The following is a 25,526-nucleotide window of genomic DNA, read 5'->3' as shown; positions in this document are numbered from 1 at the left end:
CTCTGACCACAATGTTTCCTGAGGGGTTGCTTGATGTGGTTATTCTTGTAATACCTCCTCTTCTAATTCTGACCCCAAAGAGGAGATGTTACCCTTCTTCTGCATCGCACAGAGTTCCTTTCCCATTCATGGATGTTGAAATGGGTTTTCCCTTTCCTTGCACAGAACTAATTTAGTGTGTTTTATACGCCAAAACGTCCTTTGAGATATGAGTCACTTTATTTTAAATGTTGCTTTGTGCTTCGATGAACTCATTAAGTGTTCCGATTTACTTTTGTGTTTGTTACCCCCTCGACCTCAGAGTAATGGCACATTTTTCCACTCTTAGTTTCCCTACGTAGCACAAGGAGAAGCCCTACTATGTTTCTGCAGCTCCTGAATACTTTAGGTAAGGAAATGCTAATAGTATGCTGCTATTGGTGTTGCAAGAGCAACACAAACCGCCAATCTACGTCCTATTGCATGTCGCCATCATATTTATTACATGGAACACAGAAAACGTAAAGCGGTTTGTCTGGATCCAGCCACTGTTGCCTGCATTCCACCTCCTTCCAGACTGATGCGCCTTTCTTACTGACTCTGGTGTCAAACGGTGCCGCTCTTGCCTTTGCACTCAATGCTGATATATTTTAAACTTGGCTGCAATTAGGCCAACAGTTTCAACTGCTTAATAACTGCTTACGAAGACTCCACGTTTGGCATCCAACCTAAAGGCAGAAAGAAGCAATCAAAGGCATCATTGGTACCCGCATACACATGATATGGAGAGTGTTACAGATATGTCCTCTGACGATGCCCAGAATTCGAAAAATTATGTAATATTCTTCACCCACTACTAGATGGATGTCTATGCAAAGCATGTGAATCTAAGCAGATTCACAGGTCCCAGAAATATATACATTTACATTTGTAATACTCCTTTTATAGCATAATTTAGTCACATTCTTTAGCAATTTTCCAGTGACAAATAGTTTAAACAACCTTTATACCAGAGTTACTTTTATCGAAATTGCTACCATTTTCTTGCAGGATTAATTTGTTGTAATACACATTGTAAGGAGGTTGGCAGGTTGCATTTACTTAATATTGATTTACGGTAAAGAAATACAGGTTATGAATAGTTAAGTCATACCTATATCAATCAAGAAGCAGCACAGGCGTATTTGGTCATTTTATCTAGTCATAAATGTGTGACTTTTGACAAAGATGTGGACAATGAACTTATTATGTACAATGATTATGTTTTGGTAATTTCAACACAATGTACCTCTTACATGATTCCTTCGATGATGAGAAAAAAATAACAAAATTAAGAAATTGATAATCTAATTTAACAAATTCTTTGCTTCCTTATTTACCTAAAATGGACTTATTAAACTGACTCTAAGACAGTAAGTGTATAAAACTCATTTGCACTTTGGTTCATAACAGAATGCTGGCTTTTGTACAAAGGCAACATGAGAAACTATTTACATATTGCAAATTTTACAAGAAAACAACATGAATATTAAAACACCAGTGGTGACATGCGTTGAAGTTGAACATGTTTTGCAAAGAAGCATCTTTGTCATTGTGGAGCCATATACATCTATAGCATACTGTAATAAAAAAGGATTTATCCTCTTCCAGCATTTAATTGTTTTCTCAGATGATCCTCAAATTAAAAGGCCTAAAGAAAACAAACAAGGAAGCAAAAATCTGGAAGGTGTGACGATGTAACTGTAGTTTGGACGGAGTACTGATGTGGTCAGTAATGCTCAACATTTTTACAAACTATAGAAAACTATAATTACGGTGTCAGACAGAAATACAGATTGTATAACCAAGACTTAACAATTCATATATAAATGTACTATGCATCATATTTGTGATGACAACGATATATGTAGGATATGACTGTTAAGATATGCAATGTCCTGAACTCTACTGGTTTAGTTAAGGAATAGCTGCACAGAGAAAGAAATGCAGCTGAAAAGGTTAAACTTAACAAAGATACATTTCAAAGTGTATAAAAAGGAACTATGTACTGTGCGGATGTAAGTGCTTGGTACTGTACGAGCTCTAGAGTGTACATATACAAGAAGTACATTAATCACAATCAAGTGTCTGTGGCACACATGGTCATGTTTAGAGATACTCCACCATCCCACCAATTTCACCATTAACCAACTAAGTATTAAACACAGTGAATGGGTTTTGCAAAATCTGAAACAGTAGTGTTTTAAAACCGTTCTTAGTTTTATCTTTACATAAAATATAGTTTCTTCTGGATGAAATATTGTTTTTAATCCCCTTCTTCTCCCTCAACTTTGTCTTCTGAAATTTGATGAGCTGACGCCAATGCAATTGTAGAAGAAACTCATTGTGTGGTACTGCAACAAAAAGGTACATCTGTGATCATAATACAATGTACTTGTAGTTGAAAGCTATTGCTAAAAATGTCAACTCTATCTCAAATTCCACAAACTCGCTAATAACTTTTGGGGTAGTAATTAAAAGACCCTGCATACTTACTGACCAGGAATTTTGAATAAATACACTGCCAATGATAAGCAAAAATGGGGGTAATAAAAGGTCACTGACCATGAAAATCTTGTCTGTTCCAACATAGGATTCTTTCTTTGATCATTAGCTCCCTTCTAAATTGCATGTAATGACTATGAATTAATACCAAATATGGTTATTTCTCAAACCGGAATCGGGCTATAATGTGCAAGTCAAACCAAATCGGGCATAATGAATCACCTTGTTTTGACTCTTCATGCACTTAAAAAGACAAGCTGGTCATGAACTGTATACACACAGGTTTACATTAGATGTACCCTGCAAAGCATGCAAGGAAAATGCAGACCAGTTGGTTTTCTCATAAAGAAAACACTCAATGATAATGAGCAGCAAACCAGTCTTCATACAGGAGCTCAGAAGCATGGCTACACTTGAAAAGAAAGGTACATTACAGTCAAAACAAAGCAATTTACCAACACACACAAATACTAATGATATCCAATTGAGCTGCATACTATTCGCTTTCACTATCTGATGGTGTTCACCTTTTCCATCTCCAGGTCGTTCTGAAGTAGTGCAATTCTGTAGTATATAAATGCCACTTGTGGATGAACGCCAAACCAAACTGCTTAGAAAACTACAATGTCCTAAGGAACTCAACAGGAGCTCCTTTCTGCTTGTGTCCTTTTCTTGCTTTCGGTTTGAAAGAAAATGTAAATCTGCAAGTAACAGCGAGAGCCATACTAAATCACAGAAAGATGTCAGGTACTGATTTGTAAGAGCTACGGTGGACTCTGCACAAGCAGAAATCAACTGCTTGTTCCAGCCAGTTGCAGATTTAACAATCATTCTAAGCGTTGTGCTATCACAAGGGAATTCCTTACACAGCAAATAAGACATAGGTCTATATAAATAATGTTCTTGGTGTAAAAAAACAAATAAAAAAAACCGACAAGAGCAAAAAGGCTGAATCTCACTGAGCAAGGACAAAAATAACCAAATAATTTGGTGATTAATTTTCCTGGAAAAAAGGGAGTACAAATGAGGTGGACAGAGGTTGATCTGTAAATAGTCTCCTGACAAGCTGCAACATGCCAACCTAAATGTTGAAGAACGGGGAGGAAAGACTCTCAGAAACCTGCTAATACACCAACTGTTTAGTTTGCGTGCACACCAAGTTAGGTAGCAAAGGGGACAGGGGAAGGGCCCAGGTTTCACATTATATGCAAAATATGATCAGTGCAAAGTCAATGTTCCTTTAAGAAAATAAAAAAACACCAACAAATCCATTTGCCAGTTCACTCCAATAGCTTCTACTGGGAATTTAACAAACATGTGCAATTCCCAACAAAAACACATCATTCCCTTTTGACTGTCCATCAATATGTCTTTCAGAATAAAAGTTCTAGAAGTTCATTATTTCCTTGCTATGTACACACAACTAATTATATAATTCAAGTGCCCTGCTTCGTAACCAATGCACCAGCAGCCACTGTTTCAGATTGGGCTTTGCTGCAGCTGCCTTTTTTCTGCTTGATGGACTTCAAGAAGGTTTCATACATCCACTGGCTCACACAACACTTTCCTTCAAGTCCGGCTAACATGGGCCATGTTGGGATTCATGTGTCTGTTGGCAGCACAATGGGTGTGAACGATGATGCCATTTGGATATCTCACAAAAGCTGGCTCACTGAACGGAGTTTGGCAAATCTGGCAAAGCTTCTTGTCCGACACTATAATGGGATGGCCTCTTATCTTCAGCTGTAAAGAGAAACATACAACTATTAAGTATAACTCTCATATAAAAGACTTTAACCTAAAAACCAGTAGTTTAACCAGAAATAATTTTGCAAATGAGCTTAAAAAAACAAGGGAGATTTTACACATTAACTTTCCAGACACCACTCCAAAAGACTGTAAAACACACAAAAAAAGGTGCATTAAGAAAACAATGTAATCCTTATATGAGCACATTCTTGTTTACATCGGACCAGTGCGGCCTCCCAATTTAATACTCGTTGTGCACCCACAAAGCACATCATCCAGACATATATTCATCAACTATATGTGTGCGGTCAGAATTGAAAGCAAGGTTGTCATATTTCTACAAAATAGGTTCCTTAAAAGAAAAAGGGTTGGAAAAACGCCTTTCTGGCCGTATGCTAAAGAGGAGGTTCTCTGCCTATAAACTCAGGATGTCATTAACTGAAAAACTGTCCTTGTGCCCAAAACATCCTATCCTGGCCCTCACACTGTAAACAAATGAAAAATGTATAAGGAAAATATCTTCAACTAGCCCAAAAGTGTTCACAGCTGAAACAAGTATAATTTCAACAAAAATGTTCTTCAAGGCCGAAGCCCGTGGTTCCAGGGGGTGGATCCCTTCCCCTGGATTATTAATTATAAGAATAGTTACTTTTATAAACAATTCCTTGGTGTCTTGTTTGATCTCACAAGATTCCTGCTTAGGTAACCAAATTTTTAACAGTCGCTCCTTAGTGCAAATTTCTGCTCGGGTTGGATAGCAATGACTTTCTTGAACAACCAACTTTTCCAGTGTTCAACAAATAAATGCCAGTCTTTCCTGTAACATTTCTTGGGGCTCACAAATTGCCTGGATTACTCTCCTGCCAGGTGCCTTTATGCAACGCCAATTGCCTGGTGTATTCACCTGCCAGGTCTTCACTGACAAGTTTCACTTGCCTGGTACACTCCCCTACCAGGACTTTTCTACATTTCAATTGCGTGCTATCTTGCTTGGTAGGATTTCTCATTTAGTTCACTCGCTTGGTCTCTTTGGTTTGCCAGGACTTCTAGATTTCTCATATGCTTTGCTTGCTTGGTGTCTGTGGTGTCCAGGAATTCTCTTTTGCTAAAGGTATTTGTACCGTGCCCTGTCACCAACGGAATTGGTCCCAGGCGCTCTGGTGGGTCTGTAAACAAGAAGGCGCTGTGGGTTAGTAGGGTGAAGAGGGAATAGGAAAGTGAGAGAAGTGGTGTGCTGTTGGCAGCTTGTTCCGTTTTCACCACGCACTGAGCTTTGGTGCGAATATCGGACCAACGCGAGGCCTTGTGTGCTGTTGGTGTGGTTCATGTGTTTGTTTGCTGTTGCGGTGTGGTGAAATGGGTGCAGTGTGCCGAGCGAGAAGAGGTTTGTGTGGATTTTCGTGTGAGTTTATGTGTGCAGAAATATGAGCATAGGGTTAGTGGGTTATATATCTTAGTCCTTATAAATCTTGTTATGTGTGTCCGGTTGTCCTATAGGTAGGCATCATTTCCACTTTTCTTTCTTGTCCGTCTAATTGTTATGTGTGATGTCGTGGCACATTCCCAGCTGTTTTATTTTAAACTTAGTCTAATAGGAAGGGCGTCTGTTGTCCCCTACTCTGGTATTGGTGCTGTAAATTAGCAGTCACCCACTCCTTGCTACCTATTTTCTGTTGGTGGTCTATTGTTGAATATATGTAGTTTGTAGGCCAAGGTGTTATTGATATATCATCCTTGCCCTTCCATCCCGATCCATCTGTGTTCATTCTAAGGTATCATCCTATCATATCTATCCCTCAATTGTTAAGTTCATATGACGTAGATTGTTCTTCCTTAACGTCTGTTTATGGGCGATAGCTTAGGGACATGGAGGGGGATCGGTTTCCTTAATCAGCATTGTTTCAGCTGTGAATATGCCTCTGTAGGCATCATTCTAGTTATGGGGTGAAAAGCCAGGATTTGAGTTTTCTGAATAGTAGGTGGTTTCTTGTGTTACGTATGTTCTTTGGTAGCTCGTTCCAGGTTTTTGGGGCGAGGTGAGAGAAAGATCCTCTGAATTTTCTTTTGTTGTAGGGTTTTGGTTTCAAACGGATGTCGCTGCTCGATCTGAGCGCCCTTGTTGGGCGATGTAGGTTTAGTTTGTTTCAATCTATCATCAATATTTTAAGTATGGCCCTCAGGCTGATATATATATAGATATATAATGCATTACTCACTGTAATCATATTTCTGATGCTTGTATCTGCTTAGATTCACATCTAGTGGAAGCTGCATGGTATTACAGTTGTTTTTGAAATTCAAAAAGGGGACGTCAACAGGGCGTGCCAGTAATACTAACCTTAGTGTGACGTCCACTGTACCCATGGTCCTTCACGCTTTGAGGTCCCTCAGATGGTTTTGTTTCTGACATGAGGTAGCATGAAGTGTAGCGTGAGAACAGGTGTTTCTAAAGCATCTTCTTTCCAAGGGGAGGACGGGTAGGTGCATGTGAATCTAAGCAGATACAAGCATCAGAAATACAATTACGGTGAGCAATGTATCCTTTCTGAGGCTTGTGGAATCTGCTTAGATCACATGCTTTGCATAGATTAGCGAGCAGTGTTAGGAGAAGGTGGTGGGTTGTGAGAAGGTTCTGGAAAAATCCGGTAGCTCAATGGTCTGGTTTACGTAAAATTTAGAGATGAACTTGGGGTAAAACCCAGGATGAGTACATAAAACCAGTTTGTACTTGTGTATGATAAAGAAAGGATCCTGCACTGACATTGCTTGTAATTCACTAACTCTTCTTATGGAAGTAATAGCCACTAAGAAGGCAGTCTTGTAGGTCAGGTGCTTAAGACTTGGCTTCTGCATCGGCTCGAAGGGTTCCCCCATGAGCTTTGCGAGTACTACATTGAGATCCCATCCTGGCGGTGGGTTAGAAATGGGAGGGTGGAGTCGTTTCACTCCCTCCATGAATGCTTTAATGACCGGTACCTCCCACCACAATACTTTATTGTGGGAGGTGGTGTAAGCCGATAAAGCCGCCTGGTGGACCTGAAGACTAACCCCGAATCTAACAAGTGGAGAATATAATTTAGAATGTGAGATGGAGTACATTCTATGGGGTTTATCTGTTTAGACTGGCACCAAACTACAAATCGTCACCACTTGTCGAAATAACAGTGCCTAGTGTTAGGTTTTCTTGCTTCCTTTAGGATGTCCATACACCTCTGTGGCAGGTTAAAATATCCGAACTCTATGACTTCAGGAGCCATGCTGCCAAGTTCATAGACTGAGTTTGTACTGTTCCCCCATGATGAGTGAGTAGGTAGGTCGGGCAGGGGAGTTTGATGGGATCGCACATCGCCAGTTTCCGCAGATGTGAATACCATGGCTTGCCTACATGGGAGCAACTAGGATGAGCATCACTTGTTCCTTGAAAATCTTGTTCAAGAGAGGAGTGGGTGGAAAAGCGTAAGCAACCCTCCCTAACCAATTCATCCAAAGTGCATTCCCCCGAGAGCCTGGTTGTGGGAACCTGGACGCGAAGTCTGGGCTTTGCTTGTTTTTGCTTGTAGCGAACAAATCTAGCATGGGGTAACCCCAATGAGAGAAGAGGTGATCTACAACTTCTGTGTTTAGTTGCCACTTATGTTCCTCTGGTAGGGGATCTCTGCTTAGAGAGTCAGTAAGCGTATTGAGATCCCCTGGAATGCATTACGAGGATAGGAATATTTTCAGTTTGAGTGCCCATTTCCAAATCTACCTGGTAGCGGATCTCTGTTTAGAGAGTCTGCTAGCGTATTGAGTTCCCCTGGAACGCATTGCGAGGATAGGAATATTTTCAGTTTGAGTGCCCATTTCCAAATCTACCTCAGTCAGTATTTCTGTTTCCCCTACCCTCATTTCAAATGTTTGACTGTGCTGTTTACACCAGTCTTAAGAGGTGTGCCTATTCTCGCTTGTGCAGAAAAATTCCATGCTCAGCCATCTGTCTCGACCCTGATAGATTTTAAGGTTATTTATTTAAATGTCTAATGTATTTTATTGTAAAAGACATTGTTTTGCCAGTGTTGCCGGCTTTATGGGGTAGTTCACAAACTAGTTTCAGAAATAATAAAACCTTTAACGGACAGTGAAAAATATATGTCTTGCCTTATTTGTTTTTCGAGGAGTCTTGAATAGGACATTTGCAATGTGTGCAGAAAATCTTTAATCCGTATTTCTTACACTTCAGGTACTAATAACATCAGCTATAAATTATTGTGTTTTTTGTGCCTGTTTTAACTAGACCTAGAGAAATTACCTGTGTGTTTTTTTGTAAAAGTTGTAAATAGCACATGACCAAATGAACATATTGTATAGAACTATTTTTTTTTAATGTGACACTAACCATCATTATTTGGTTGTGATCCATGTTAGTGCATGTTTCAGGTCCAGTCCTTTACCAACAACGTTTAGTCATTAACAGTCCTAACTGTGGTGTTTTCCTTCAATGCCTTCCGTCATTCATCAACTGAAGTGAGTATTAACATTCCTTCATCCCAGTAATTTTTTTGATGTAAACTGACACTCTGTGTAAATGTTAAAGCAAAAAATTAGCTGTTCTCCTTCCTATTCCCCCCTCCTTCCACCCCCTCTTCAATATGCATGTCTGAATTCTCCCCAATCACTCCCTCTGATGTCTCTCTCCTCCTAACCAAATCCCACCCTACTGCTGCCCCTTCTGATCCCATTCCAACCCTTCTTATTCCTAAGATTTACCCCCTCTCATTCCCTACCTAAACTCCTTCTTCAATACTTGTCTCTCCTCTGCCACCTTCCCTTCTGCTTTCAAGAACGCCACTATTATCCCTATCCTGAAGAAGCCTTCTGCCAATCCCCTTCTTGCTTCTAACTTTCATCCAATCTCACTTCTACCATTTCTCTCTAAAATTCTTGAACGATTAGTCTACTCCCAGCTATCGACCTTTGTCACCAATCTCTCTCTCCTTCCCCACCTCTCAATCTGATTTCCGCCCTAAACCCTCCTCTGAGACCGCTCTCATTTATGTTCTCAACTCCCTCGTTACCGCTCGCTATGCTAAGCAATCCTCAATTCTCATCCTCCTTCACCTCAGAGCTGCCTTCGATACTGTCGATCACCCCTTACTTCTCAATACTCTTTCTTCCTTTGGTTTCAAAGGATATGTCCTCATCTGGCTTTCCTCTTACCTTTCCCACTGCCCTTTTGGTGTTTCTTGGGGTGGTCGAACCTCCCCTACTCGCCCTCTGGATTACAGTGTTCCCCAATGCTCTGTCCTCGGGCCCTTCCTATTCTCTCTTTACACTTCACTCCTTGCCCCTATCATCTCTTCCTTTGGGATTTCTCATCATTTCTATGCTGATGACACCCAGCTATTCCTTTCCTTTTCTTCCTTCTCCCCCGACTTACGTCTAAATCTCTCTGCCTGTCTTACTGCCATTAAAAACTGGATGTCATCTCACTATCCTGCTCTCAAAACTGACAAGACTGCAGTCTTATTCTTTCCTTCTAACACACTTCCTCCTCACTCTCCCCCTCCTTCTATTCATTTCCCTCCTTCTAATCTTCCCATCTCCACCCATGCTCGTGATCTAGGCACTCACTTTGACTCTTCCCTCTCCTTTACCCATCATATCTCCCTTACCTCTCGCGCATGTCGCTACCATCTCTTCAATATCCGTAAAGTCTGCTCTTCTCTCACCTTCCATTCCACCAAACTTGTAATCTCCTCCCTCATTGTTTCTTGCCTTTTCTATTGTTCTTTACTCTTCTTCGGTCTCCCCGCTTCCCATCTTGCACCCATCAAATCTCTCTACCACTCTGCTATCCGCACCTTCTGCCTTCTCTCTCCTCATGACTCCATCTCCAACTCACTGTCTTACCTAGGCTGACTTCCCTTCCACTCTCAACTTAAATTTCACTTTCTATGCCTTGTCTTTAAATCTCTTCATGGCTGGATCCTTCTCTGGACGGACTGCAGTAGTGGAATAAACTGAGTAACTGCCTTTTTATCCACCAGGAGATCCTCAACAAAATCCTTGTCCTGCTGAGTCTCTTGTGTTTTGATCTGGAAGTGTTCAGCAGCCTTAGTGAGCATGTCATTTAGAAGGGGCTGGTTGTCAATACGCGATTCAGCCACAGATGGACCTTGTGTGACGGGAGAGGCTATATTGTACATATCTGCTTCTTTGTCATCGTCCCCATAGTTTTCTTCTGTGCCCTCTTGTGCTGTATAAGTATCTACAGCATCATCCTCATAGTCTGTATCATAGAGATCAACGTAGGGAGGGTCAACCTGGGATGGAATCTCCAGGGTGTCTGGGCAAGACCTCTTAGAGGAGGAGTGAGTAGTAGGGGCATTTACAGTGGTCTGAGAGCCAGAGTCAGCTATAGTAAGAGGAGTGTTTTGCATGCTTCAGAAAGCTGCTGGGTTTTTCTCCAAAGAATTCCCAATAAAGGTCATTCTCCTCATGACCCTGTCTATATCTTCAGATGTCCATTGTGCTGAGCTTAGAATGGACCTAGGGCCTAGTGTGGAAGTTATAGGGCCTGGGTTGGAAGTTAGAGGGCCTGGTAAGGACTCTTCTTCAGAAGGAAGTGATGAGGTTGAGAACCCTTGTGATGCTGGGAATCCCTCTCCTTGGATGTGGAAAGTGACCCATGTTTATGAGGCGTCTTGGAAGAGTGTTTCTTAGACTCCTTTCCCTTGATAAGTCCCTTCGGGAAATGTTTTTGACTAAATGGGCTAGTCCTGACTGTACTGAGGCTTTAACCGATTTCGACGAAGAACGTCGAACCTCGCAAGTGGAGTGGCCGACGCCTCATCAGCCAACATGTGACATTTGGGTGTGGGTTTATTCATGACGTCTGTGCTGTCTTTCGACAGTCAGGGTCTGTCATGTGGCGAACGGGACCTCCAATGCCCAGAGTACAATGAACTTGCGGAGCTCTCCCTATACGTCGTGTGGCCCCTAGTCAACGACCGTGCCGAGTCTCTGGCCTTGGGTATGTGTTTAGTAGTAGAGGTTGTGCGAGTGCCGGTGCCGTCAGGGGTCGTCCCTTTAACAGGGCCACTCGCCTGTCTGGTGGGGTTGAGGGCTTGCTCTTGGGAAACTAACGTCTCCCCTTCGCCGTCCAAAATGGCACCGTTACTGCCATCGCTGAAAGTTCCCTCCACGTCCATGGTGGCCTCGGCCTGCATGGCGTGGTGTGCCCAGCGTCCTTCAACGTCTTCGATTTGAAGAGCCTGCAGGCTCGACAGATCTCAACTTGATCTCGTGCGAGGCAGAGATTGCACACCAGGTGCTTGTCGACCCACAGGAATTTTTTCTTACAACTTGGGCAGAACTTAAAAGGGGTTCTATCCATGATAACATGTAATGGCAGCTCAGCGAATATAATGTGGGAAAAGGGGCAAATACATTCTTAATGTCCTCCCCCCTCTCTCCCTTCTGCACAGGCTGAAGCTCTTCCTTCACCGTTGACGAAGTGATGTAAAAAAAATAGTCTTTCTTCCTATACTTTATATTCGATCATCTATCAATAATTATAATAATCAAAGGCATAAGCCAAAGGAGAACGCTGCTTTTTTGCGTCCGTCTCCGATGGTGGAAAAAAACAATCTGAGGGACCACGACGCGTGAAGGACCATGGGTACAGTGGATGTCACACTAGGGATAGTACTACTGGCACACGCTGTCGACGTCCCTTTTCAAATATATATATGGGATACATTACTCACCATACTCTTATTTCTGATGTTTATATCTGCTTTTATCTGTTTAGATTCACATGCTGTGCATAGGCTGACATCTAGTGGACGCTGCAGAGTATCACAGTTGTTGTTTTCGAAACTCGAAAAGGGACGTCGAATAGGGCGTGCCAGTAATACTATCCCTAGTGCGACATCCCCTGTACCCATGATCCCTCACAAGTGTAGGTCCCTCAGATTGTATTTTTCTGACATGAGGTAGCATGAGGTGTAGCGCGAGTACAGTTGTATCCAAGAAGATCCGTATCAGACAAGCTCATAAGCATCCATGCGCCTACTCTCCGAGGGGAGGAAGGGTGGGTCGCATGTGAATCTAAGCAGATACAAGCATCAGAAATACCATTACAGTGAGTAATGTATCCCTTCTGAGGCTCGTGGAATCTGCTTAGATCATATGCTGTGCATAATTAGCGAGCAGTGAAAGGAGGTGGGATGTGAGACGGTTCATGAGCAAATAAATGTTTTAGAACCGCTTGTCCCACTTGTGTATCCGTCTTGGAATGAGTGTCAATGCAGCAGTGCTGAGTGAAGGTATGTACAGAGCTTCATGTAGCTGCTTTGCAAATACTGTCTAAGGGGACATTTGCAATGAAGGCCAGAGTGGCTCGTGTACCTCTTGTGGGGTGAGCCCTGGCCGTAAAAGGCAGTGTTTTATCTGATAGGGAATTACACAGTTGGATACATCTGACTATCCACCTAGAGATGGCACTCTTAGAAATGCGGTAAACTTCCCTGCTTGGCGCTATGGAGACAAACAACTGATCTGTTTTCCTTAGCAGTCTGATCTTGTCTACGTAGTGTGTGGAGTTTTAACTCAGCTCAGCTTTTGGGTTCTCGGAAGAACGCCGGTAGCTCAATTGACTTGTTTACATGAAGATGAATTTAGGTGAAAACCTAGGATGAGTATGTAAAACCAGCTTGTCTGTGTACAACAAAGAAAGGATCCTGCACTGACAAAGCTTGAATTTCACTGACCCTTCTTATGGAAGTGAAAGCTACTAAGAAGGCAGTTTTATAAGTCAGGTGTTTGAGACCAGACTTGTGCATAGGCTTGAAAGGGGGTCCCATGAGCTTAGAAAGTACCACATTGAGGTCCCACCCTGGCAGCGGGTTAGAAATTGGAGGATGGAGTCTCTTTATTCCTTACATAAACGCTTTGATGACTGGTACTTTCCACCATGAGACCTTATTGTGAGAGGTTGTTGAGGCTGACAAAGCCGCCAGGTTGACTTTTAGGCAGTTAAATACTAACCCCGCGTCTAGCAAATGGAGCATATAAGTTATAATGTGCGATGGAGTAAATTCTATAGGATTGATTTGTTTAGTGTGGCACTAAATTACGAATCTTCCCCATTTGTCAAGTAACAGTGCCTAGTGTTTGGTTTTCTTGATTCTTTCAAGATATCCATGCATCTCTGTGGCACGTTGAGATGTCCGAACTCTATGACCTCAGGAGTCATGCTGCCAAGTTCATTGAGTGCGGCTGCGGGTGCACTGTTAGCCCCTCATGATGGGTGAGTAGGTTGTACTAGCACGGGAGTTTGATGGGATCGCACATCGCCAGTTTGAGCAGATGTGGATACCATGGTTGTCTTGCCCACATTGGAGCAACTAGGCTAAGCGCCATTGGTTCCTTGTGTATCTTGTTCACCACCTTCCTCAGAGGGGTTGGTGGAAAAGCGTAGGCAAATATTCCTGAGCAGTTCATCCATAGGGCATTCCCCTTGGAGCCTGGCTGGGGGAACCTGGACTGAAGACTGGGCATTGACTGTTTTTGCTTGTGGCGAATAGGTCTATTGTGGGGAAACCCCACTGAGAGAAGAGGTGTTCTACGATGTCTTTGTCTAGTTGCCATTCATGTTCCTCTGGAAGGGGATCTCTGCTCAGAGAGTCTGCTAGCGAGATGAGCTCCCCTGGAACATGTTAGGCTGACCAGTAAATCTTCCATTTGAGTGCCCAATTCAAAATTTGTTGGGCAAGTCTGGACAGATTTTGAGAACGAGTGCCCCCCTGCTTGTTTATGTAAAATATCGCAGTTGTGCTGTCTGTAAGGACCTGCACTGACTGGTTCGATAAGAGGGGTTCGAATGCCTGAAGCGCTCTGAATACTGCTAGAGGTTCCAGCAGATTGATGTGGTTCTGAGCAACCTTGCGAGACCATAGACCCTGAGCTGTGTGGTGAAGGTAGTGAGCTCCCCACTCTGTTAAGGAGGCATCTGTTGAGGGGACGACCTGAACCTCTGGGTCGTAGAAAGGTTTTCCTTTTGTTAGTCTCGTCCACCAGCGAAGATTCTGTACTATTGTTGGCGAAATTACCACTAGATCGTCCCACTGACCACTTGCCTGAGACCACTGTTTCGCCAATCACTCCTGCATGGGTCGCAGGCGCGCGTGGGGAACCAGGTAAATGCAAGACGCCACCATGTCTAGCAAACGCATTGCTTTGCGCATCCTTATTTGGCGACTGGCTTGATATCGAGGAATTTACAGTAACAAATTTCTAATTCTTTCCTCTGACGGGAAGGCCAAACCCTCTTGTGTATTTAGGACAGCTCCTAGGAACTGTTTGGAGGTGTTTGGCACGAGGCTTGACTATTACTCGATGGAGAAGCCCAATTGAAAGAGGGGGTTAATGGTTCTTTGAATGTTTTGTCTGCATGGGGGTGGGGGTGGGACTTCCCTGTAATGAGCCAGTCGTCCAGGTAAGGGTACACTGGGATTGCCTCCCTGCGTAGGTGCGCTGCCACCAACGCCAGTACCTTGGTGAATACCCTTGGAGCCAAGGCTATCCCGAAGGGCAGCACCTCGAATTGGTAGTGCTGGTTGGCAATCTTGAAATGCAAGAATCTTCTGTGCGCTGGGAACATTGAAAAATGAAAATAGGCATCTTTCATATCCAGTGTGGCCATGTAATCCCCTTTTTTAGTAGGGGGATTACCTATTGTAGCGTAGTCATGCATAATTTTTGTGGCTTGACATACTTGTTTGCTCAGCGCAAATCTAATACTGGGCGCATTGTGAGATCTTTCTTTGGCACAAGGAAGTAGGTTGAATAAATACCCTTGTTTACCTCATTTGCTGGGACGACCTCTATGGCTTCCTTTGATAGCAGAGTTGCGATCTCCACGAAGAGGATTTTCTGATGTTCCAGCGAGTTTACCTTCTGTCGTGGAGGATGGTCGTGGGGGCGCTCTAGTAAATCGATGCAGTAGCCTCCGGAGACTGTGGACAGCACCCATCTGTCCGAGGTGATCCCCCCTCATGCGTGGGTGAAGTTGGTAATGCGCCCCCTACTGAGGATGCATGGGAGAGCACCTGAAGCGGAACGTCACTGTTTGGCAGGTGGCGTACCATCTCTATCGGGACTGCCTCTTCCACGCCCACGACCTCTTGGGTAGCCCTGGGAAGATTGTGACTGGTAATTCACCCACGATAAACCATGGTTTTGGCTATAGATTGACCCTCTCTGGAAAATTACTGTTTCCCCTCTGTCCAGAGGGTTTGTTGGGGAGTTGACCAAGGGATTTTAAGGTGTTATACTCATCTTTTGCCATTTTCAGTGCATCTTCGACGGCTTTGCGGAATAATACGTTAGGCTCAACCGGCATGTCTATCAGTGTCGCCCGAGTTTCTGGTTTGAATCCTGATTGTCTTAACCATGCATGCCTCTTAATGATTGTACCTTCAGCGATTATTCGACCGGCATGATCAGCCACGTCGAAGTTAATTTTCAGGAGGCAGCCTGACACTGCCCTCCCCCCTCAGATGCCACTTGCACTAACTGGGACTTTAAAGGTTCAGGTACGGAGGAAAGCAAAGCAGATACTTCCTACCACTTATGGCAAGTATAGCTTGCTAAGAGGGTGGCGCTGTTGGGTATCCTAGCCTGACAAGCCGCAGATGAAGCAACTTTTCTCCCTAGACCATAGATTATTTTGCTCTCCTTATCCAGAGGAGACCTCAGAGGAAGCAAGTGGGGTTCCCGCTCTCTTTCTAGTGGTGGTAACAACCAGGGAATCTGGTTTTAGTTGTCACCTGATATATAAAGGGTCAGAGGGAGCAGCTTGAAATAACTTGTTACTGCACGTGTGAGGTTAGGTGTCTGCAAATAAGGCAGAATTCTGCACTGAACTGATTTTAGTAACGGGATGGACTGAGTTACTGCCCTTTTGTCTCCCAGGATTTGCTCTGCGAAATCCCTGTCCTTTTGAACTTCCTGTGTATCTATCTGGAAGTGTTCAGCAGCCTTAGCCAACACCTCATTAATGAGAGGCTGGTTATTGACTGGAGAATAATTAACAGGAGGGTCCTTAGGAACTGGGGAGTCTAAGGTGTAAGCTTCAGCCGTATCTTCAGCCTCCTGTTCCTCATCATCCCCGCCATAGTAATGGTCTGCAGACTGTTCCTCCTCGAATTGAGGGTCATGTTCTTCCTGGTAAGAATTTGGGTCATAGGGCTCCACAACAAAGGGGTCTATGACTAAGTCGTGAAAGGGAGTATCAGAGCGAGCCCTCTTAGGAGGGGGTTGAGGGGACACAGGAAGGGCCCTAGAACCAGAAGGAGCTGAGGTGGGGGCGGTGTTCCTATAACTCTGAAAATAGTTAGGATCTTTTTCATAAGGTCATCCTTTTCATTACTCTGTCTATATCCTGAGAGCTCCATTCTCTGGAGCTTGATATAATAACAGAATGAGGGGTAAGGCCCATGTCCTTATCTGTGAGAGGTGTAACTTAGGTGCCGACATTTGCCAATCGCTCGACACTCGTGTCGAGTCTCGGTTGGGGCTAATGTGCTTGGTGGTGGATGAACAGGATGCGCTTTTGCCGCCGGGTGTGGTCCCCACAACATGGCCACCGGCCAGTCCTACGGTGTTGCGGGTCTGCACCTGGGTAGCTGAAGTTGTAGCTGAAGCCGCCAGATTCAGCGGCGTTGCTGCCATTGCTGAATGCTCCCTCTAAGTTCATGGCTTCGAGCTGCCTGGCGTAGTGGGCCCAGCGCTTAGTGGAGCGGTCCTTTAGGGTTTTAGGCTTAAATAGTGGGTAGGCCCGACAAGAGGCCTCAAAGTGGTCCCGAGGGAGACACAAATTGCAAACAGTATGTTTATCCACCCAAGGGAATTTTTTGTCACATTTGGGGCAGAATTTAAACAGAGTACTCTCCATAAGGTCAAGGTATGGCAGGGGGGTGAATATATGTAGGAAAGGGGAATATATATATGTATGACCTCCCCCACTCTCCCTACTGACTGGGCTGAGGCCCGAGGTGGCCTTCCAAGGCCTGGGGTCTGTCGCAGCAGTCTTTAACGGAAGTTTCTCCGATCGTCACTGGCGTCGTTCTTCGACGTTCGGTGAATAAAAGACAGGAAGAAATTTAACAGTAATTGAAACATAGCTAAGGCTGTACGCCGGAAGAAACTCTGCACACATGCGTCCGACTAGTATGGCGGAAAAAAGTAATCTGAGGGACCTACACGCGTGAGGGATCATCGGTACAGGGGACGTCACTAGGGATAGTGTTAATGGCACACCCTATTCGACGTCCCTTTTCGAGTGTTAGGCAGAAACATGTGCAGTTCCCTTAGGGACCACTGCAAAAAGTTTAAGACCACAGGTGTTAGCAGTAAACCCAATTGGTAGCAGTCTGTACCAGCCAGATTTACCTGGTAGCTGTGGCTAAGCAGTCAGAATTATCTCAAGAAGAGTTAGGCAGTATATAGAGTATACACAATAGGGCAAAAAATACAGTAGTACAAGCAAACACTGACCAGAGCTTTGGTATAAAAGTGTATAATTATTTATTTAAAAACACATTTGTAAAAATACACTGGCACTAATATGTCAAGCAAGTTCAAACACAGTCACTAGAAATATATACACCTCCCTAAATAGTTATTTGACAAGTCTAGGTTAATACACCACTTATTTAGCAAAACAGAGGTGAGCGCGTAACCATAGATGGCACTCTAATAATTATTTAAAAAGGGAGAGAAAAGGCAGAAATAGGAAAAACACACAATACCAAAACTTTTAAAGAACCACAGCAAGTCAAGAAAGGCAGGGTCTACTGTAGCGCAAAAAGTTCATAGGCCAGGCCCACTCTTGGAGAGAGCAAAGCGGAATGTGCCCAAGATCACACAGTGGAAATGCACTAAAAGTCTTTGCAGGAAAGTCAAAAAGAGGTCGGATCAAGATAGAAAGGTAATGTTAATGGGTCTGAGGTCACCCCAGGATAGAGAGTCAAGGATTTACGGGACACCTTGAACAGTCTGTTGCAAGGGAGACCAGGCAGGCCACAGTAACTGAAATGGTGAGAAAGCTCCAGTGGGGCAGTTGTTCCTGGCAGCGGGTGCAAGTCGGTGCTTCATCTAGGGGAAGAGAAGATCTCGACGTGGAGGAAAGCTGGAGGTCCTTGCACTGCAAGGGAAGAAACCAGCCGCAGAGTTTCCCTGTTAAAAGGTACTACCCTTTTATACGCGGTAGTGGTGAAGCGTGGCTATCCGGCCGCCGGGGTGCTTGGCACGGGCGATTCAACCACGAGACGATCCAGGAAGGCGAAAAAGGCGAACTGGTTGGTCCCACCAGCTCAAAGGGAAGACGACTCTCCTGGAAGATCTTCTCTGTCGTCGGGAAAGTGGTGAGTTCTGTACAGCAGGGCTCCACCGGTGGTGTCGTCGTCGTAGATGGCTCAGCTTCTCCCCTCTTCGGATTCTTTAGGTCCTGTGGCGACTTCTGAAGTTCCAGTCCCCAAAGCCCTGCTTTTATGCAGCAAAACCCCCATTCACCAGCCTAGCTGTCAATCAAACATGCTAAGTGGTGAGCCGGGCGGCTCACCACTGGGCCAATCACACAAGAGTACGACTTGAGTTGCCAAGGCAACTCAGTCCAGGGTGCCTATTCCCCCCCCCTCCCACACATCCTGTAGACCCAGACAGAGTGGCACCACTTTTGGAGGCTTCTGTGCAGAAGCCTGCCAAAAGTGGAACAAAGGGCTCGACTTGGGTTGGAGTTACAGAGGCGGACACAAACGCCATTTTAAAACAGAGTCCTGGCAAAAAGACCCAACCGCGGAATACATATTAAATAAATAACCCGGCAGTATCTTCAACATTGCACCAAAAAGTGGTGCGTTTAAAATGAATGAGAAAATCCCATAGGAAATATTCTGGTGGAATATTTCGTGTGGTAACCACTGCCACCAGCCAGGAACTCAACAAGGGGGGACTGGACAGTGCCCCCTTGAAAAACAGACCCAGGGGCAATTGAATTACCCCTACCAGTATGTCCACAATATGATGGATTGTACTGGTTCTGTTCACAATTTAAGACTAGTAAAGTCAATGGTGACTTTACATGCCCTGAGAGACAGTAGTCAGTCCCAGGGTATGGAGTCTATGTTTGGGGGTCACTATGACACCCCTGTGTTACTGCACTGAGGGTGCTGTGTAACACACTTACCAAAAACACATGAAGCCCTATGGAGTAAAAGACCCCATAGCCCATAAAACACATTACAAAGTCAAAGGACATTCTCAAATCATGCCTAAGAGTGGGAGAAAGAGAGTCTCACTCTTAGCAGGAGAAAAAATTAAACCCCAAAAAATCCAGCAAAGCTGCTGGGGGACCCAATAGGTTTGGGAAATTAGCCTTAACAGAGAATTCTCCCTAACATCGAGTTTAGAAAACAAATGTAATACTCTGCAGCTTCCACTAGATGTCGGCCTATGCACAACATGTGATCTAAGCAGATTCATTTCAGATATTCACAGTTCATTGGGGTTTTCCTTTTTGCTTTTCGGTATTCAAACAAGCCTTTTGTCATATTGACAAGGTTACAATGTTCAAATTGCCATCGGCGTAGTCGCCGGAACGCCCGGGTTCCCCACTGGCTTCTTTTCTTTCTTTTTTTTTTAAATCTCAACTGGCATCTTAATTCATGTTTCACGACTTTGAGATTGATTTTAGACTACACGCATGCATGCAAGATATCGAGCAGTTTATTTCACGCCATCACCTTTTGTCCGGCCCTGCTACTTGTATGCATCATGACCTAAGCATTCTCATTTACCTTTCTCCTCGTGGTGCTGTAATCTACCCTTAACATGTGGTTGACCCAAAGACAAAGTTATTAATAATTGTTCTGCCTCTTAATCAACTTTCCAGTTATTCTCAACATTGTGACATCTAAAATCATTACCCATAGTCCGGCATCTTCCAAGTCTCCTACATATTTGCCTTGGTTGCGTAGGATGGAAGGCTATTTTAATTCCAAATGCTTGACATCTCAAAAATTCCTCCGTCAACTAACAATGCCACACTTTTGAGAACAATTTTATTTATTGGTATTGATGAGAACCCCACATTAGTGGTATCTTATCGATTTGCATGTAATAATAAACCTCTCCATTGTCAAAGGGATGGTCTTGGACAGCTATTGTCATCTGCATTCATTCAACACTGTTGGGTTTGTGTAGGCCCCTATAAGGAATGGATATTAAACGCTTGAGACATGCACCACTCTTAAAAGGTTCCATTAGCATCAAACAGTATGACGTGAAAGATAATTACATACTGTGATGAATGTGTGGGTGCACAGCAAATATTGCTGCAAGATGATAACAAATTTACTTTCAGTAGTGTTCTTTCTGGTGGGTCAGTCCTTCCTCTCAGAGTTTCTTAAGCTTTGAAATATCTTCCAGGCGCAAGACTGGGTTCAGAAAACGTTTTCAGTCAAAGGGTTCACTGCAACTATATTCGGCATTTTGGCGCAATGACTCCAGATGTCACACCACAGGTAGAGCGTATGGAGCAAGCTGCGCCCCATGACCTCCGTACCAACCAAAAGAGCCTCTGGAACCGCAGAACTGCCAGAAGTTAGTGACATTCTGTAATGATGGGTGGGTGGAAGGGAGGGTGATGAAAACTGCAGGAGGAAGGACTAATCCATCTGAAAGAACACTACCCAAGTAAAGTGACATTTTCTAATGGATTCCTCCCTGCCACAGATTCCCCATCTTGAAACAACTCCCAAAGCAGAACAGAAACAAGAGGCAGGAGGAAAGTCAGGAACCAGGACCCGCACCAAGAACAATGCATGACCAAAGCGGGCATCGTAAAGAGATAAGGATACGGGCTATCATTCTTGGCAAACGTGTGAAATGAGGCTCATGAAGACACCAGATAGATGTTAAAAAGACAGGTACCCTTCTGGAAAAGAAGAGGTAGCTACCAGGCATCTGAGAACATGAACCTTAAGACCTGCAGTCATGTCCTCACCAGTAATATCATACAATTTAGAAATGCAAAGAATCCTTTCAGAGAGTGTCTACTAGGTAATCTTTGCCCAAGCACCAACCAAGCTGATGGGGCTGTCGTGCTTCCTGTAGCCCCTCATCTGAGGGAATTAACCGAGAGCCCTCTTGGGGTGCAGACAATTGAAACTTTTCTCCATACTGGATGGATAGGGAGAAGGGAAGGCGACCTTAAGATGGACCATCTTGGAAAGATGAAAGTCAACATGATCTTAGGAAGGAAGTACAGACTCATCCTCAAAGTTGCCTTGTGCTTGGAAAAAACAAGGTAAGTAATATGAAAGAATCACAGGTATTCGTCCCTTCTCCTCTTTGAGGCTAGGGAGGTGAGAGTGCTCTGCAAATCTCTTCCTAGGGGTCGAGCCAACGGGGAACCTTCATAGTAGTGACTCCCCTTTAGGGGACAAGGACTCCTTTTCTGATGAGGAACTCCCTAGATCAAATACCATTATTTGCCAACCTTATACTTGGCTGCAGGCAGTGTGGGAACAAACCAGCCATACCAAGGAAAAGGAAATGTCTCTAAAGAGAGAAGTTTATATAACTGGATCGAATAACTCTTGTGAGAGGAGCGAGCATGGTATGCAGGCGGAAGCCCCCTGATGCAATAACGCCTTGGAGAGGGAGAGCAGAGCAAAGCCGCAGAGCCTGTGACTTTTGAACAGGTGAGGAACGCCACAGTAAGATGCAGGAGAGCCAACAAATCCTGCAACGGGAGAACCATTGCCCAAACGATAACCTAATACCCATGCAAGGCGGTGGTGTGACCACAGTTGCATCGTGGTGGGCAAGGGGCTCAGCCAACGATGCTGGGACCACTCGAGAAGGGAGTACTACAAACTCCCTGTTCTCTGTGTCCATACACGCCATCCCACTGCAGAGGAGCCGAGAATGCGAGGCCAGTGAATCTAGACACAGAAAAGAGCAACCGGGAAGCCAAATACACAAGTGTGCAAGAGATTGGATGTCTTTTGTGGTGATGATTGGAATAGCATCTTCTTACAAATCTGCTCAAATGGTACCACAGTATGAATCCCTGTTGGAGACTGAGGGGATATGTTTTAGTGTTTCACTCACAATCCGTGTCTTAGTTTCCCACCTTCTTGATAGAAGTCCAGATGCAATTACCAGTAACTATATTCGCAATAAGGGCTCACCGGTAAAACAGCTGTATTCATATATGGAGCTCTGTTGCAGTGTTTTCTCCAGTTACTTCACTGGGCTGAGACCCAGACCTGCTGTGATGTCATCCACTTGCAGGACACTCTTCAATGACACCAATATGCTAATGTCTCAATCTCTCATACACAATGCACTAAAAATGTCTAATTATGTCTTTCTTCGTGCAAGAGACGTCTTGAACACTCAGAAAAATGAGGCGACAAAGTCCTATGCCACAGCAGCTAGTCTGTAGTCAAGTAAGTATTGTCTGCGTATGAACAATTGAATGCTTTCGGATCACTGCGTCTTTCGCGAATGGAATGCCTTCTGATCGCCACGTTAGGTTTACAGGCTAATGAGGGGTGTTCTGGCTGTGTTATGCTCACAGCTAATGAATTCCCTCACTGCGTTATGTTCGCAGGCTGCAGCTCAGCTAGGCTGCGTTGTGCTTGGAAGCAATTTATGCACATGAGCGCTTCTTGCTATTGTGAAAGAGGGTTGCTGCTCCAATAGGCACACTATGTTGAGAGCGCGTTTGCTTCACAGCTCCTAACTTGTGAACTTTGTTCTGTATTAACTTTGTCGGTGAGCGTGTGATCGCTCTGTTTTAACAACTGTCTTTCTCTTTGCAGGGATCTGATTCACAAGGTGTCGACACAGATCACCGTAGGCAGAAGCGGGAGACGAGGAAGCTAGAACATGTTAAGCGTTTGGCAAGCATTTCCAGCTTGCAAGACAACCCGAAGCACGCGCGTGACTCAGGGTGAGGTTTTTATAGACCTGGGTCCTTGGAACACTGCACTGCTTCTTGCTGCTGAGCATTATGGCTAGTTCAGAGGCCATCTTGGAGTTGTTTCGCGTTTGAATCCTGGCAGCCACCTTCGAATTGTGCAAGTGTAACAGATTTGCCAATGACAAGGGTGTGGATGTGCCTTTCTGCCCCAAATAGTGGTGCACTTCCAAACCCTGAATAGCCATTGGCCCGTTTGACATTGCGTTCATGACAAACTTCACAAAGTCACAAATAAGAAATACGAACATTAAATAAGCAGAATTGGAGATATATGCAATCAAAACAGCACACAACGATTAACACTGTTTGGGGAACAGAAAAAGTGGAAGCGAATACCCTGGAGGAAGGGAGAACCCCCTAGGTACAGAGGCTTAAAGAGAGGAGAAAGGGCATTGCAAATAAGTGCAACAAGTGATGAGAAAAGAGACTTAAGAGAATAGAATCAGCAAAGAGACAATCCAAGAACAGGAAAGAGAGGGAATCATAATTGCCACAAAGTCATACAAAGCCTTGGGAAGCCTTGGGAAGATTAACCCTCAAGAATATATGAGCTATACAACTAAAGGCATGATAGCGGGAAAGTAGCTCATGAAAGAAGTCTCAAGAGACTAACAGGGAAGTTAACTTAAAGAAGCATCTATTCTAAACAGAGACATCTGATTATCAATAACCACAGGATATAAGATACAGACTCAAGAAATGACCAAGAGAAGAGACATTCTTTTGGCCCATTTTCAGTTACTGATGTTGGTGGTAGCGTCAGATAGAGTTAGATTTGGGACCAGGGGCAGTCACTTGGCATCTGGCTGAAAGGAGCACAAGCAGGACCTTGTAAGATAGATCTCACTCCTTATTCCTCCGAGTCTCAAAAGCAGAGCATGCATTCTGAGCATGAAGACTGAGACTGTTGAGGCTCACATGAAGGATCCTGCCCTCCGATTGGTAGAGCATGTTCACTCATCTGAAGAAACCAAAGAGGGCAGATGGCCATGTCCAGAGGTTCCCTGTAACACAGCCTCCTGGCCCAAACCGGAGTGATCCAAACTTCTCAGTCTCCTGAAAACCATTAAGATGGCATAAATTGAGGAGATTAAGGTTCCACGCTACAATCGATTCCTCCCCACCCCTTTTAAGGAAATTCCCTGAAGAACAAATCCTCACAGGTTTGCTTAACACTGGAAGTAAGAAGGTTGACCTGAGGAGAGCACACAGGTTCTCATTTGTAGGGGACTGACAAATGCTTGCTCATACAGTCTCGAACAATGTTCTTTTCCGGTGAGATGCGCTGCTGGCTGAGACCATTCTGGAGTCCCCCGAACCACAGTCACATAACATACCTGCACAGAGGCAGCATTACAAACACCACTTAGCTTGTTAAGGAAGGGTTTGAAATTGCTGGGAGCTATTTGGCTCCTGCCTCTAGCCTAGGAGAGCCTGGTTACCTTGAAATCAGAAGCTACCAGCAGCTACTTTCGGCTCCCCAGGCCAACTGGTACCTTACAAACCTTCATATGCTCACAACTTTGAGTATTTTAGCATGTTAAAAATGAAAATTTGGAATCATTTAAACATAATGGAGCATACATAATAGGAAAGAGGTTAAAGTGAGCATCTCCTGGGGAAGTTAGATATGCAGTGCATTGTATACTTACTCCTGGTTCCCCAGCGGTACATCCTGCCTACACAGTGATGCAGATACCCAGGAGTTGGTTTTAGCTCTTGCTCATCGAATCTTAATTTCGGAAAATTGTGGTCTTGCATGGACACAGTGTTATTTGTCAGGATATGGCCACACCTGTCCCCCACAGAAGGAATAAACCTACAAGAGCATGTATGATGATACACAGGTCCAGGAGGTGGAAGTGTTACCACATCTTTATGAAAAACCATAGGCGTCTTCCAGCCAGATCATCTAGCTGAGCTCCCCAGCATTTCACTGAAGCATTTGTGGCCATTGCCACTTGGTCAAATTGCTGAAAAGGCTGCCCAATTAACATGCAGTGCTGAGGGCTGTGATGATTCACAGGATGTAGTCACTTCTCCCCTTCCCAGTGAGGTCGCTCCCCAACAGTCCCCCTTGGGGGGTGGAAAGCAGGACCTCACAGGGAGAGACTCCCCTAATGGGGATAAGGACACCTGCTCTGTGAAGGAACTCCCTAACCCCTTTTCCCTTGGGACCTAGTCCTCATCAGAAAAGGAACAAGTTACTTACCTG

At 44.3% G+C, this 25,526-nt stretch overlaps 1 protein-coding gene across 3 annotated transcripts in view; it reads right to left on the bottom strand.

Moving 5' to 3' along the window:
* Positions 1 to 982: 982 nt before the first annotated feature.
* The window catches only part of TGFBRAP1 (transforming growth factor beta receptor associated protein 1), a 1,165,459-nt gene continuing 1,140,915 nt past the window's right edge, over positions 983 to 25,526 (bottom strand). For all 3 annotated transcript variants that reach the window (XM_069636918.1, XM_069636917.1, XM_069636919.1), the window contains one exon: positions 983 to 4,266. In XM_069636918.1, coding sequence (XP_069493019.1) covers positions 4,093 to 4,266 — 174 coding nt within the window. In that variant the 3' untranslated portion in view covers positions 983 to 4,092. The remainder of the gene's footprint in view (positions 4,267 to 25,526) is intronic.

Source organism: Ambystoma mexicanum, chromosome 7p, assembly GCF_040938575.1.
Source record: "Ambystoma mexicanum isolate Mex_15411 chromosome 7p, UKY_AmexF1_1, whole genome shotgun sequence".
In the NCBI taxonomy this organism is placed as follows: domain Eukaryota; kingdom Metazoa; phylum Chordata; class Amphibia; order Caudata; family Ambystomatidae; genus Ambystoma; species Ambystoma mexicanum.
Note: the sequence above shows the minus strand (reverse complement) of the source record. Positions and strands in the feature narration are given on the sequence as shown.